General features: G+C 34.8%; 1 protein-coding gene across 1 annotated transcript; it reads right to left on the bottom strand.

Moving 5' to 3' along the window:
- Window positions 1-1,537: 1,537 nt before the first annotated feature.
- Window positions 1,538-16,466, bottom strand: LOC125660008 (protein SSUH2 homolog). The gene is made up of 13 exons (XM_048891857.2): window positions 15,579-16,466; window positions 13,291-13,331; window positions 13,096-13,191; window positions 12,852-12,918; window positions 11,784-11,913; window positions 10,212-10,272; window positions 9,897-10,021; window positions 7,833-7,895; window positions 7,554-7,657; window positions 7,273-7,365; window positions 5,416-5,518; window positions 4,940-5,038; window positions 1,538-3,094 (listed from the first exon to the last, which is right to left on the bottom strand). The coding sequence occupies exons 1-13, from the start codon at window positions 15,590-15,592 to the stop codon at window positions 2,948-2,950; spliced, it is 1,143 nt and encodes a 380-aa protein (XP_048747814.2). The 5' UTR covers window positions 15,593-16,466; the 3' UTR covers window positions 1,538-2,947.
- Between the last annotated feature and the right edge of the window lie 674 nt (window positions 16,467-17,140).

The following is a 17,140-nucleotide window of genomic DNA, read 5'->3' on the forward strand; positions in this document are numbered from 1 at the left end:
ATAGGATGTACGGTTCTCGGTTCCTCCTGGGGACCGTGTTCGCATTTGTTTACACCCATGATTCCAGAGGCTAGGGATGGGGTCAAAATAGCGGTTTAAAAAGTTTTACATAGTTATACCAAAAAATTCTTCTCTAGAACCATTGGGATAAAATATTTTTTCATATGCAAGCATTCTTTATGTGGTGAAGACTGAAATGTTTTCGACATCAATAACCAGAACAGAGGTTTAAAGTTAGGAATTTTATCAAGGTTCACTAAGGTATAATTTGTCAAAATATACAAGCATCACACCCCATCTGGTGTAAAATCAAATATGGTCAAGGCCACGATCCTCGTTTCCATCGCGGGGTTGTGATTGGGTATAAAGTTTTATATTGAAGAGTTCTTAAAAATCGCATCCTCAACAACCATAAATCTAATACAGTTTGTCGAATTTTAAATATACAATGTACATACATGTTTGTTGAAAACATGAGTCCTGGGACAAGGGCAGGAAAGGTCATAACTGTTGTTGAAAGCTTTGGATATGAAATTTTAGGGAGATGATTTTATCAGGTCCCACACTTTCAATGCATGTTGTGGTTCAAATCCCCCAAGGACATCGCGGAACCATAATGGGTTTAAAGTCTTAATTACATGGAAATATAGATGAGGGATGTGGACCACGGGCCTCTTGTTTAAAACAACTGGGTACCATGATGATTAATTCCCAATGATATATTACTACATTTTGTACACAGGCACCTGAAGTATGGACACTACTACCCACTACCCTTCTGATTTTTTTTACGGCGTTAATTTCTCCGAAATGTGTGAATTCACTGTCTGTCCCATCCCATTTTCAATTTATGTAATCATTTCATGCTTTTGTAAGCTGCAGAGATTGGCCTTCTACTTTTTGTATTTTATTATACCTGTAGAAGGCCAATCTCTAAATCTTACAAAGAGAGTGAAACGATTACATAAATTGAAAATGGAATGGAATAGACAGGGAATCCATACATTTCGGAGAAATTATCGCTGCAAAAAAACCCCCAAAAACAACCATGGTGGGTGGGTAATAGTGCCCATACTTCAGGTGCCTGTGGTTTTGTATATACCCACCGTAAAGGGACAATGTTCAAGCTACATACCTTATTACGGAAAACTCAACAATTGGAAAACAAAATTTATTTTTCAACTTTTCACACAAAAAGATTTATAGTCCTGAGAAAGAACAATATAAGATAAAACAAATAGATAAAATGAAAACATGAACATTATAACATTGATATCAAACATTAACTATTCGTTATGGTGTCCGGATAGGGCCATTTGCAAAAGCGTGACTGCGCGTTAGTCACAACGCGCCGTCACGCCAACAGGCAACGCGCCTTCGCGCTCTCACGCCAACAAGCAACACACCTTCGCGCCGTCACGCCAACAAGCAATACGCCTTCGTGCCGTGTTGCTTGTTGGCGCGAAGGCGCGTTGCTTGTTGGCGTGAGAGCGCGAAGGCGCGTTGCTTGTTGGCGTGACGGCGTGTTGTGACTAACGCGCAGTCACGCCTTTGCAAATGGCCCTATCCGGACACCATAATTCGTCATGATTTATTTATCGTTAACATGGAGCTGCTACAAAGCATTGTATTATAGATATACAAAGTATTGTCAGTGAAGCGTCAGAGGAATATAGAATAGAACTGTTGGTGCCCTATGAAATGCCACTTGATAAACCTTGGTATACGCTACTGGTTCTATTTCCATGCATTCAATTATTTTAGGTGACTGCTATGTTAAGGGATATCGACTAAGCAAATTCAAAGTTAGTGGACTAATGGACTATGTGACAAAATAACTCTTTATTCGGCTTGCATGGTAACGGCAAAGATATAATCACGAAGACTCCGGAGTCTATTTCCAATGGGTTCCTTATTTTGGTTTTTGCATAGATTTATAGTGTTAGGGGGTCATTACAAGGTGAGGGACCCAGAGGAAACCCACGTGACCGAGCGGGCAACCAATATATCCTCTAGCCATTCTCCCACCAGAGGGCGCGTTACGCAAGCTTACTGTGCGAGTAGCGCACGAAACTTTGGGTAGAGAATGATCCTCTTGCACACACTACCACTGCCGATACATGTAACAAGGATCGTCGCAGTGGTGAGAAGCGAGTGCGCTACCCGGGCAATAATATCTTCAAAACAATTGTTTAATCCATCTGTGTAAAAAAAATAATTGAGAAAATTGAAATGATTAGGCACTCTGTTTAAATTCCCAATTTACGACAAATTAATGTTCAGAAACCGAGAGGAGCGGAAATACTAAAGAAAACCTTCAAAATACATGTATTACAAGTTAACTGTTTAATTAACAACATCTGTCACGCTTACAAACGTTACCGGATTGAAAAATTACAACACAACAAAATATTACCAATATGCGATCTTACTCTATACTATGCAGCGCAAGCTTGCTGTTGCAAGTTCATCATAAGCATTGGTTTCAAAAATTTCCGAAACAAGCAGTACATAGAACAATTAAAATATACATATTTCTTCAAAACTCCGTATATGTGTTTTGGGGACTTTGTTTTAAATTAATGAATTGCTATTAAATTTGTACAACTGTATATGAGAGATAATGAATCAATGCTTACATCTAAAATGCTTTAGAAAATTCTCGAGATCCCCCCCCCCCCACCATTATATTTCAGATGTGTTTTCAGATTGATGGACCCCGTTTCTGTTTAATATGAATTCTTTGAAATGTACATGTAGTCTGAATAATACCGATACCACCTACGAAAGCAAAAATAGATACACCAATAGGCCATATGTTGAACTCCCAGAAATGCTTCATATCAAATATAGATATAATAAATTGTGCATATAAATAACATTCGTTTATAAGTCGTAGACGTAACTACTGAAAGCTTGGTGACGGAGAACATTCCCTAAATATCCATCACAGTATAGTGCACCCCCAGCAGCACTTGTCAGGATACTCCGGAGCATGGACTCGACTCTCCAGACCGTACACAAAGTACTTCATATCCTTCTCTTTGAGCTGACAGAAGCACTGTGTCACTGGCACCATGCGAATTATGTGATGCTGCGTGTAAATTAAAACAAAAGAGGAGTGTGAACAGCATCATTTTAAATGCATTAACATCGCATGAGATATTTTGTACATAATATTACTGTTAAGACGTTCATGTTTGCAAGAAAATCAAATGAAAAACGAAGATGTTCATTTGAATTTGATATTAAGACTTCGCCGACCGTTTTACCTTTATACATATACACGTCATCTACTGAATGTAGAATTCCTTTGATACATGTAACGTAAGTGTTGAATATCATGGACCCATTTTGTTAAATTGGTGTACGGTGATTTCGACTATTGTGAAAGAAATTTGTAATATCGTGTATATACTTAATATAATCGATTATATACCTAAGAGAGTATGAAAGAGTGGAATTAATGGAGTAAGTTAATAAAGCACTGTTCTCTGATTTAATGATATAATATCGAGCTATATTGATGGCCATGTCTTCTTGCTGTGTTTCCTTGTTGTGTTTAAATTTACTAAGTGGGTTGTTCATTGAGGAAGTAAAAAAATCCAATTAACCACGAGATGGATCTCTCTGTAATGAGATATCCAGTTGCAAAAATTAAAACATCTACCCAGTCTCCACATCTACTGCGAATCATCTCTACCACTTGTATACTGATCACTTGTCGTAACTCATCTCTACCACTTGTTTACTGATCACTTGTCGTAAATCATCTCTACCACTTATCTATATTCATCACTTGCCGTAAATCATCTCTACGACTCTACCACTTATATATTGATCACTTGCCGTAAATCATCTCTACCACTTATATATTGACCACTTGCCGTAAATCATCTCTACCACTGGTACACTTATCACTTGCCGTAAATCATCTCTACCACTGGTACTACAGGATCACTTCACCCGAAGATTGGCAAATTGGGGACATAAGACAAAGCACTCTTCCATGAAATAGACGAACAAGAATGATATGGTCACAACTTCTTGATTATTAGCGTGGCAGCGAAGAGACAAAGGCAAACTATAAACGTTGTGTCGGCAACAGGCATCTCTTTACAGAAAGATGATGTCTTAATCCCCAAAAACTAGGTAGGGAAGCCCAATAGAAACAAAAATAGACCAAAGCACACCATTGCGAGGCGAGATTCTAATCAGTGGAACTGAAATTTTACTTAAAGAAGTAATTACACAGAGTCAGAGGTTGTTCAGAAACACAGTGCCGCGATCAACGAGGAAGAGGAGGCATAAAGACAGAGTATGTACATTGAACTATATGTGTGTGGAGAGTTTGATATTTAGTTGATATAGTCCATGTGAAATGACCTTTTCAATACTGTCATTGCCAACATTGCGATACCGACTTTGTCTTATGACCCACTTTTCACAAACTTTTACAATGTTTACAAATCTTGGATTGAATTGTTTATAGTTTTTGAACTGTAAATGCAATGACGTTGATATTTAATACCTTTCCATGTAAGCATTGTGACAATGTGTCATCTTTAGTCTTTTTTGACGTTCAAATTACCCATTGATTTCCTGAACAAATGACACGTTTAACGATATTGTGACCTCGATATTAACCTTTGACCCACTATCGAAAACTAACAAAGTTTACAAATTTAGAACAATAAGTAAAATGGCTTTGATATTAAGTATGTAAAATCCTTTCTCCAGAATGGCAATGAGTCATCATGCATACCATGTTGTGCCATTGGCGAGGCATTCGTTTCTTGAAAAAACGCATCTTGTTTATATTATGATATTGGCGATTAACTTAAAATAATAAAATGTTCATAGTTTTTGTGTGTTTTGATTATTAATCATACTGCTTATGTGTATATCTCTATCAACGTGTACTGGCAATAAGTTCTACCTGCATGTGGATCCTTCGATTGGGAAACTGGTGACTACCAACGAGTCTCGCGGAGGCATCATTGATTTCTGGTACAGGAAACCTGGCTATTGGGATCACCTGAGCATATCAAACGTGACTTTTAAGACATCTAAAAATGTTTTTTTGCTTTGGCGATTGTCCAAATATACTAGTACATGTACTATGAACATGCATTTGAATGCAATGCTCTTTCTTTCTCAAAATGCCAAACCCAAATCTTGGAAATTATTTTTATACCTTCATTTAACATGCTTTGAAATGCATATTAATAGTGAAAACTTCATAAAACTTCCAGTATCAGTATACGACAGGCTCTCAACGTTTTAAATATATATAAGTAAAAAATGGTCTACCTGTAAACAAACTATACAGAAAGACATTTTTTTTATTATTATAAAACATTTAAAACATCGAAAGCCTGTGCTGTATACACTTGAGTTCGCCATTGTTCGTACTCTGGGTTGTGTGTCCTCGAATCCCATTGTCCCTGCAGCCTGTGATATCAAAATATCTGGGAGCTCAGTCTTTTCTACGATGTGTTCTCCTATGTTATTCATCCTGAAATGAATTCACATTGTACATGTAAATTACATGCCTATTGTGTGACCATAAATGACGATATATATATATATATATATATATATATATATATATATATATATATATATATATATATATACAGTTTACTCCGGATATAATGAAATTCAGGGGAACGACCTGAATTGTTCATTATATCCAAAGTTCATTATATCCAATGCTGAACTACACAAATATTACTACTGGGGGATTTATTTTAACTTCAATATAACAGATAGTTCAATATAACCGACTTCAAAATAAGTGGAGTGGAATATAGATATATATATATATATATATATATATATATATATATATATATATATATATATATATATATATATAAAGTATTTGGACTCTTTGAAATGTAAAACTATAATGAGTTTCTGAGACAATATAGTACATTTTCAAGAAATCTTACAGTAATCAATATAATAACAACTTTTTCTAGACAATTATACTAGTGTATCTCATACGTATGGTGTACATCACCCAATCTACCACGGTTGCAAAGATCAAAGGAATGCCGCGGCCATTATGCATACGTAATGTAACTGATCTTGAGAAAATTGATGCACTTCGAAATCTCTCTTGCACTTCGTGTTTTGCTAATACCACAATAAAATCAATAACTGATTATTAAATTTTTTTAATCATAAAATTTGTCAATACATGTTGTAAAACAAATTTATAAATGACTGAAGAATAATTGTCATTCAATGTAAATGAATACTCTGCATTCCGAGATCGATACACACGTAAACAGACATGACGATGTATAGAAAAGTTCAATCACTTCGAGGTACATGTGCAGTTTTCTTGGATTCAGTATTCAATGCAGTAGATATAATCCGTCAACATTAAACTAAATACTGGAAACCTTTCTTTGTCAGCGAAAAATTATATAGACTTAAGGCTGCGTTCAAGATCGTAGCGGCTAGGTAAGGTGGCTGATTCCTGCCATTTTACACGTTATCATCTTTTTGTTATTTTGAAGCAAAGGGACAACAAAACGGTATTTAGCAAACTTTTCGTCCCGAAATAACGAAAAGATGACAACATGATATTATTAGTTACTTTTCACCTCAAAATAACGAAAAGACAACACATTGTAAAATGAAACAAATCAGCCACCATACCTAGCCACAAGGCTAGCCGCTACGACCTTGAACGCAGCCCTATTCCGTTTCAGAAACTGCCATGACGTCACGGTGACCTAATTCGTCGCTATATATGTAAACTTTCTGGGACGTAGCAGAATAGAAATAAGTTCTTGTTTTCGTGGATGATGCAGGACAATCTCCTCGTTTTCGAAATATTGTATGAAATATAAAAGCAACGGCTAACGCCTCGGCTTTTATATTTCAAACAACATTTCGAGAACGAGGAGGTTATCCTGCAACATACAGGAAAACACGATTTTTATCACACGAAAGCTTTATTCTGTTGGGAGCAAGACATAAGCATCTTTGAGAACGTACATAGTGTATGAAAAGGGTGCTACATGTATATGAATATGGTATTATTATTATAACCGTGAGTGAAAAGAGAAATTTGTGAGATAAATGGAACATCTACGATAGTGTGATATTTACTTAATCCAACTCGTTGAAATAGTGTACATTTGCACGCATAACCTCGCGAATATGTACACGTAGAGTAGGACACGTAAGTTCAAAATCACACTACACAGACATCTTATACATATTACAACATTTTCGCCATTGGACGCTTACCAGTTTATTGTGAGTTTTATGTACCACCGTAACCTGCAATGGCTCTTACATACAGGGCATTTAACACGACCGTCCCCTCCGCATCGCATACAGCTAAAATATAGTATTACATTCAAAATTTTAGTACAATTGTATTTAATGCTGTACAGTTAAGCGTAATGAGCCCGGAATTAATACGATTAGTTCCAAATCTTATAGATGAAAAAACAACAACAAACAAACCAAAACAACAACAAATCTTAAGTCACGATTAGCAGTATTGCACTGGTCGAGACCAATACCTTCTTTTACCCCTCCCATGACACCTGGAGCATGAAACTACGCGGTGCTCGCCCTTCCGGTATACCCGTTTCCGACCACTTCCGTGACATGAACCACATTTCACCTGTCATAAAATTTACTATTATCGGTTTTATTTGATATAAACTTCTAGTGCTTACAAATTAAATGACAATACAGTACTATGATAATACTAAGTATACGTACATGCATTATTGCCACATTGAAATAGGGAATTAAATTCGTATGAAAACGATTTATTTAATTTAAGTAAGTCTTACCCTTCCTCTGCCGTGACATTTACCGCATCTGACATATCCCCTTGCATTACATTTATGACAATCCTGAAAAAAAGGGAAAAAAAAAGATTGGATGAGAAATAATAAAAATATAAACCAAATAAAATATAACAACAAACAACTTCCTGACACAATGTTATAGCATGTATGCGATAGTGGTGTGATATACTACAACTATATACCGGCATGTGATAGTAGTGTATCATTCTACATGTATGTATGATAATCAACTCATCAGTCACCGATGCCCAATTTTCAATTTTACGCAAGGGTTTTCACTTCCAAGTCATCCGAGACAAGACCAAGGAACATTAACTTGCAATATTCGAAAAATATAGCGTTCGTGACTGTCCTCTCTTATAGTCCAAGTATTCGGCGACACAATGAAAATGGACAAGTGCGATTCAGCGCAGACTACCGCCAAACATTGAACGGAAATGTAAACTTTACAAGTTTTTAAGATCAATAAATTCCAAAAGATATAACATATTATACTTTCATGTAAAATGCTCGAATCTGATTGGTCAAAAAGCATATGACCCCCCCCCCCCCACCACCATATTGTTAATTACCCTCTGGGAATTAAAAGCACTCTTTATAGGGTGTTAGTATTTAGCAACAGGTAGCAGTACTTGACAACGGGTGATATTATAAAAAATATCACATGCACGCGCGTAAGGTTCTCTGTAGATTGTTATACGACGTCGTTTGAGTGTTTGTAATAAACATGAAGTACCTGCATTGATATACAAAACATTGCATGACAGTGATTGATAAAATGTCAACAGACGTAAGGCTTTCTGCTTTGTTGTTTATTTAACATTAAGTACAGTATAGCTTTTTAACAAAGCTTGCCGTCTTTGGGAACAACCTTATACAGTAAACCGATAAAAATATATGATATGCTCTAAGTATTATAATTCTATTAAATGACCACATAATCAAACTTTTCTAAAATGGTAAATCTTATATAAAATCACGTTTTAAAAAAACACCTACTAGAAAGTACTGTACAATAATTTTTATAGTATGATCTTGAAGTAGACATGAAATTTGTACTAAAAATAGATAGCATTGTTTCTTCTCAACCTCAAGAAAACAACTAACAAAAACTACTAAATAGCTGAAAATTGCCCAAATTTTATCAAGAAGAATTTAAAGGTTTGCGTGCAAAAAAAAAGAAGACAATTTCTGTTATTTGTTGAATTATAGAAATGTTTTTGATAGTTGTCATGAATAAGATTAAAATGTCAGTTTCATTATATAATTGCAATGTTTCTTCTTTCTTTTCTCTCTCTTTTTTAAGATTGAAAATCCTGTAAAATTGTTAAGTCGTACGTGACCATCATGAAATATTCTCCCTTGCGTTGAACAGAATTTCAACCAATGAAATAAATGAGAATTTTCACATCATATATTTTCTACCAATCACAAAGGAGATGATGTACATGTTCCGAAGACTGTAAAATACTTCAGCTATATAATTCCAAGGAAGACGGTAATGATGAAACAAATATATTGCATGTAGTTAAGGGTAACATTGAAAATGTTCAAATTGCTACGCCTCGGTTGACAATGGTTTTCTTAGGGTGAAATTTTTCAATATTACCCTCAACTACATGCAATATTTATATAGTTTGCGCTAGTCCAAAATATCTGACGTTTTCCGTGCCACGGTAAATATCAAAATCATGAAAAAGCCAGGAAAACGTCAGATATTTCGGACTAAGTTTGCGCCTGGTGCCACCTAAATTTCTTTGTGATACATATCATTGCAAAGTGGATTGAAAATTCAAATTTTAAAAAAACCTACAATTTCAATCCAGTGTTTTTACGGCCATCTTTGCTGAATCTTTACCACCCGTATGATACTTAAATAATTACAGGTAGATATATGGTTTGTAGTTGACATGATATGGTTTATACGTGGTCAGTAAATTTCATATTGACCGAGGGCAAAGGATGATATAAACCATCTAACAAATAAATACGGACTGCTTTTTCATATATAGCGTAAATGTTTTGTACTGTAACTCTACAACTGACCTTTACATAGGCAGTATGGGGAACTTCATGATGCTGTGTTTCATTCTTGAAAAATTCTTTGAAAGTAGCTGAAATATCCCAGGGCCCTGGGGCAGGTCCAAATTCTGGTCCATCAACATGCTGACCTGTTTTATAATTAAGGTCAGAATTGGTATCATGTCGTACAAACTGGGTTTCGGTTGTAATGATTACTAAATGAATAAAGGGCAATGTTCCATGTGTTTCTGAATTATTGTTTTTATTTCCACATCTCTTCATTTCATAACAGAGATTTATATGTACATTGTAAAGACTTGGATTAAAGTTGAGATTTACCATGAAATGGATCGTAATCCCACTTAGTACTCCTCTCCTCCGTAAACGTTTCCAAAACATACTGAAAAAAACCCACCGGTATCAATCTGATATCTGCTAAATTAATCTAATATGTGCTAAATCAATCTAATATCTGCTAAATTAATTTATTATACTTTCATGTAAAATACTCGAACCTGATTGGTCGAGAAGCATTTGAAAAAACATATTGTTACCCTCTGAGAACAGAAAACACGCGCCCCAGGGTGATAGTATCTAGCAACGGGTAACAGTACTTGACAACGGGTGATATTATAAAAAATTATCACATGCGTCAAATTTATGCGCGTACGGTTCGCCGTAGATTGCTAGACGCATCGAAATACGAAATATCGCATGACAGTGATTGATCAAATGTCAACAGACGTAAGTTTTTACATAACATTCAGTATAATAAAACAAATATTGCATGTAGTTGAGGGTAACATTGAAATTTTCACCCCTCGAGAAACCATTGTCAACCTCGGCTACGCCTCGGTTGACAATGGTTTTCTCGGGGTGAAAATTTTCAATGTTACCTTCAACTACATGCAATATTTATATACTAATATGTACTAAATCAATCTAATATCTGCTAAATCAATCTGATATCTGCTAAATTAATCTAATATGTACTAAATCAATCTAATATCTGCTAAATCAATTTATTATACTTTCATGTAAAACACTCGAACCTGATTGGTCGAGAAGCATTTGAAAAAACATATTGTTACCCTCTGAGAACAGAAAACACGCGACCCAGGGTGATAGTATCTAGCAACGGGTAACAGTACTCGACAACGGGTGATATTATAAAAAATTATCACATGCGCCAAATTTATGCGCGTACGGTTCGCCGTAGATTGCTAGACGACGTCGTTTGAGCGTTTGTAATAAACGCGAGTACCCGCATCGAAATACGATATATCGCACGACAGTGATTGATCAAATGTCAACAGACGTAAGTTTTTCTGCTTTCCAGTTTACATAACATTCAGTATAATAAAACAAATATTGCATGTATTTGAGGGTAACATTGAAATTTTCACCCCTCGAGAAACCATTGTCAACCTCGGCTACGCCTCGGTTGACAATGGTTTTCTCGGGGTGAAAATTTTCAATGTTACCCTCAAATACATGCAATATTTATATACTGATATCTGCTAAATTAATCTAATATGCGTTAAATAATCTAATATGTGCTAAATTAATCTAATATCTGTTAAATCAATCTCTTATAAAGAATTTATACCATATAACCATTCACAAAGGACGATCATCGCGTGGAGTTCTGCAAAAGCAGATTATTTCGATCATATACACCAAATCACAGGGTCTTGTGTAGAAAAATCAAGACACCCCCCTATGAAAAATACATATGTTTTTTCATACGGGGTGTCTTTTTGCCCCTGTGACCAAACATTAGTTTGACAAACGAATGATAGAAATGTGACCACAATTTTACAAACAAGTGTAGTTATGTATATGTATCATGTGTACTGGTGCCACAGAGATTTGTTTCAAAGTCATATCGTCGCGCAACACGACACTCACATGATAAGAGGTAGATGATTGAAGCTGCTTGAAGGTTAGCTTTTCAGCAGATCCCTTTCCCCAGCAACATTGTTGCGCAGCATATTCCAATAAAGCTTGTCTAGCGGTTTCTTCAGAAATAACAGGTGCACTGTAAAAAAGTGAGAATTCGGGACATGTTACAGCATATATATATATATATATATATATATATATATATATAAAACACCAAAATTATCAACAACACGAACAATTGGATTGTTAAAGACAACCTGTCCCTTGCTCTGGACAAACGAAAAAGTTTATTGAAGATGGTTATTTTAAGATGTACAAAAAGCACTAAAAACACTAGCACTAAAACTACGCTAAATTTACAAACGTATTTACGCTGAAAATTACTATTTTATTGTCCATGTTTAAATTTCTAGGAAGCGAATTAGGACTCGGCCCATTCGTCCAAGGGACTGGTCCACAATGCGCGAAGTAGCAATGATCGATTTAATCAATATTAGGTTTGACGATTTAACTAACTACGTTAATCATATAAGTGCAAAAGTCAACTTGTTCGAGTTATATCATGTCCTCTTACTTAAAGTGACCTTCACCTTATGACCTAGAAATAGGGATCATTCACAAGTATTGACACTTTCCGAATAAAGTTTCATTGCTAAAGATTATGTTCATATTACATCACCCAGGAAAAGTTGTTACAGACAGACAAATGGACGGACGGTCATACATCTAATATTCACTTTTTATTTTAAAAAAAGGGTTACAGGAGCGTGCATAAATATTACAGATGTACATGTATTTTCTATTATAAAACCTTTGACATTTTGTATTTTTTAACTATTTTGTTGAAAATGATAAACGTACAGTATTGATTAGGGTGTGCATTAAAGACGACAAAATAGGTCATATCCATTCAGTACAAATATTGTCAAGCGCCTGTGAAGTAAATGTGGTATTTTGAAAGACATGTTCTTAATTATTTAATAGGTGCCTTTATTGAGCATTTCAATAGCTTGCCAATTAAGGTAAGCGTCCCCATGAGAAATCTTTCAGTCTCGTTCCTGAACTTATAATTACCTCATGAAATCCGGTTGTTTTTGGTCCTTGGGAGGTATATAATCCATCGGGGGAGGAGGGAGCAGCGCTGCGAAACAAATCCCCACAATTCTTATTATTTCATTGTATGTGATCTATGCTTTTCATGTTTTATTCAAGGATGATTCAGTTTAGGGTATTGCAAAATACTGTACACTCTATCACAGATTTTATGTGCTTACAATATTATTGTCATGATACAAAAGAATTTTAAAATTTCGCTTACATTGGTCCAGTCGTACATTATTATATCCGGGAACTGTAGCGAAATCAATATTGGGCTTGGCATCACTTCCCTCGGCAACCAGGTCCTCGCAGACGACTTTTAAAAAGGAAAAACAAAAGAGTAATGGAAAATTGAATGAACAAGAAATAGAAAATTAACGAAGCGTGATGTGTTAAACTAAATTGTCCCACATACCTGGTTCACTCTCGTCTACTTGGTCGTCGTCAGCGTCAGGACTACAAAACACATTCTAATGATGAAATCATGGTGGTGTTAAAAGTTAAAATACAAAAAAAAAAAACCCACAACAATTCTATTGAATTATATTGTTTTAATTCAATTCCCCATGCATACCATGAACAGTTTTATGCTTTTTTCCTTGCTTATTTTCTGTTTTAGGGGTGTGATTTGTCCTCTTTTCTGAAGAAATCCTCTGATTGGCTCAATGTTAAAAAAAAAGACCAACTAAAAATGAAACACTCTGGGTTTGATCTAAAGTGACAGAAAATTATATTTTTCCAGGTAAGGCGAGGTGCCCCCCTCCTTTTTTTTTGGGGGGGGGGGGGGACCAGTTTTCCTCTGATTTTTGAGGAATTTAGTCACATCCCTGTTGTTTTCTGTTCGCTTTTGTTTTGTTCAACCTGTGAAATGGGTTTAAATATGTTTAATTTCATGTACCCTACTGCAGAGATACGTATTTGTAAGTACTAGGCACAGCAAGATGCAGTGACATCGCACGCGGAAAAGTTCAAAGCTGAAGATCGTCTCCGTTAGGAGAATAATTATTCTCCAGTTTGATATTATACGCGAATTCTGTTTAATGAATCTAAATCCAAAATATTTACTTTTAAAACTTATATTTCAAAATGGAAAGAAAGAAAACATTTTTCTCAGATATTCAACATTCACTTCCAAGAATAAAGGTTTGGTATTACATGTAGGCTAAGTATAAATTTTTCAAATTCTGTATACTATGATGCCTTACCTAATAGAAGTCATGTTCCTGAGTTACAGATGAAGTTTAAATGAAATATACATATGTGTATTGTGATCCATTAATGAAAAAAAAATCAATAAATCTATGCCCAGCTGATTCGACTGGTAAATTCCAGTCCGTTAAAAATACCATGCAACTCGCGCATGTAATTCGTGCCGAAAGGTGTGTTTGTTTCAGACGCCAAGTTTTAGCTGAGGCTAATATTTATCATCAAGATTGCTTATGACCATTTCAATTTTATCGATCCTTTATTACTTTAAACTAACTGGCTTATCAGCCATATTATGGCCATATGGTTTTGACACCTGTTCTGGACAAACTGGTCTATATAGTATAAAAGGATTGATTATGGTTTTAAGCCGTTTTAGTATTATTTTAGTATAAGAAGTGGGACCTAACAAAGGAGAGATGGAACCTAACAAGCCGCCATTAAATTCTCGATTGCTCGCTTCAAACTCTCAAAATTTCGGTATTAATCGTGATAATGTATATAAAAGCACTAAGTTTCAACTTCACTGAAAGAACAATGCGCATAAAGCCTCTAAGATCTTAAAAAGTGTTACTATGTCGACACTTTCAACATCTAACATATGATAAGAAACTTTAAACTTTGTTTGAATTTCTTGTACTTATTGAAATTTCTTGTACTTATTGTCTAATGCTTTTGACTATCATAGCTTATTATATATACGATATACAATGTATATATACATGTATATATATTATATATTACTTTTCAGTAATATATTACTATACAAAATACATCTTTAAAACAGAGTTTCCTGTGATCCTGAATCTCTGGTGTGTTGGTCAACATCAATTATCATTGCTGTAGAATTTAAATATTTGTCTAGGGCATGAACATTACGGAAATACACATGTATTTTGATCACAAAAACTGAATCCATTCCCTTTCTAGAGCTTGAAATATGCACTCATTGCACCAAAAAAACAACAACAAAAAACAACCATGTACAGTAGCTTTCCTTAATTTGACATTTTGTCGTGTAATACTGAGATGACCGTTAATGCCCACGGGCCTCTCGTCTATGTACACTGATTAATTTATATGTATTATTTCTACTAAAGTTGATTTGTACAATTTCATTTTATCACCTCTGTCTGAATAAGCATGATTAGTAGGACTGACTGGGCGGAGAGAACATGTTAGTACATGTATCTATATATAAAACAATCCCACTTTGAATTTAATATTTCATCTAAATAACACCTAAATATTTGTATTTCTTATACCTCCACCACCCAAATAAAAGGGAAGAAAGACAAAAGAAAATCAATATAATGATTAACCACATGCCTTGTATTATGAAATAGATTCTCCATACACAAAAATACCCTGTAAAATCCATGTATTATTAAATCTCGTAATTGATGAACCTATCTATTTCAATTCATTTTATTCTGAAATTCACAATGTGTATAAGACGGTGATGTAACTATGCAGATATCAGAAACACATACTTACACTACACTCGCCATGGTCAAGGAAACTTTGGACTTGTTTGAAGTTGTTAAATGACCACTTTACCGTGAAGTCTCTCCTACTATACTAATGAAAGAATATATATTTATACATGGTACATATATTTTAAACCCAATTGCGCTGTAAATGGTACGGAACAGCATACGTGAAATCATATACATACATGTGTATACCGATATATACACGTGTGTGTGTGTGTGTGTGTGTGTACGTGCACGCAAGGCAATATCTTGAGACCAGTTACACTATACTCCTCAACAATGCCGACAACGAAGTACGCTAATTATCTGTATGAAAAATTCAAGAGAACGAACGGTAATCAATTTCATAATTGTATGGTATGTAAAAGCATTAAATATGGAGATCAAGAACAAAATCTCCAATAAACCCCCATTATTGAACACTGTCGGACTGTGGTAGAATTTTATATTTTGTAAAACCAAACTTTTTCACGAAACAGAACAAATTTAAAAAAAAAAATTGTCTACACGTTTAGACGAATCACGTTGAGTACTTGAATTAACGCTGAGGGTCTTTCGTAGAATGAAATGGAATTTAAAGGCCTTTCAAGAGATTTAACATTTCGAAAGAGAGAAAAAAAAAAACCCTGTGTAACTTTAAAGGTATTATACGAAAATTTACACTACAGATTAAAAAGAATTTACCAATAACCACTTCTACAAGCATTGATTAAAACCTTTACCACGAGAATATATATACTACCCAGCTGAGATGTTTAATTATACGAGTACAGCACTGAATCAAAATCGTATACACGTGTACATGACACGTCTTCGCCCACCCCATCCCACGATACAAGCTTTTTGTAATTTATGAAGGTTTGTCCTAAAATGTTTTTAGTTTAATGAGTTCAAAAATCCGTTTGATATTGGGTACGAGATGGGATGTAACCAAACTATTTCACTCCTACGTGGAGAGTCACAGATCCTATGGGACATTATGATCATGATCAATTCGCATGAAATGTTATCAAAATTTCATATACTGATCAATTTGAAGAAAAAATACCCATATTATTTACAACAAAAATCTTTATTTGTTTATTTAAATGACGTTGAAATGGTAATTAGTTACATAACATTTATTGTGTAGGATTTATTAACAGAATTTATTGTTACTTGTAGTGTATGGGAAAATAGCGATAAAAATCCAAAATTGCAATTATATCTGTTGGGTTTGAATTCAATACTCTTACAGGAGTAATCATTCCACCGTGAGTCCTCAGTCTTGATCAGGTAAATAGAGTAATCCGTATAAAAAGAATGGCCCAACAATTAGTATGGACACGTTAATCTATCACCATATTGAAACATCGTGATTTTGTAGTGACCTCAGTGTTGTTTAATTGCAGTGAAATTGCCTCAGATTCTATTTTCTTCCAGTCCGTCAATAATTGGCTTTATTTCAATTGACACGTTGTTTCCAATACATTGATCAAAAACATTGATATACTGATTGATTATCAGATTGTTTAAGACACTGATTGATTGAAAATATTAATTAATTGTCATATTTTTGGTTTG

The sequence above is a fragment of the Ostrea edulis genome, chromosome 9 (assembly GCF_947568905.1).
Source record: "Ostrea edulis chromosome 9, xbOstEdul1.1, whole genome shotgun sequence".
NCBI classification, from domain to species: domain Eukaryota; kingdom Metazoa; phylum Mollusca; class Bivalvia; order Ostreida; family Ostreidae; genus Ostrea; species Ostrea edulis.

What these genes read in the sequence shown, in the direction of transcription:
- LOC125660008 (XM_048891857.2), bottom strand. An exon ending in CCCATACTGCCTATGTAAAG is followed by an intron (nt 7,896 to 9,896) that starts GTCAGTTGTAGA and finishes CCTTTTTTTCAG; the next exon opens with GATTGTCATAAATGTAATGC. An exon ending in AATGTCACGGCAGAGGAAGG is followed by an intron (nt 7,658 to 7,832) that starts GTAAGACTTACT and finishes ATTTTATGACAG; the next exon opens with GTGAAATGTGGTTCATGTCA.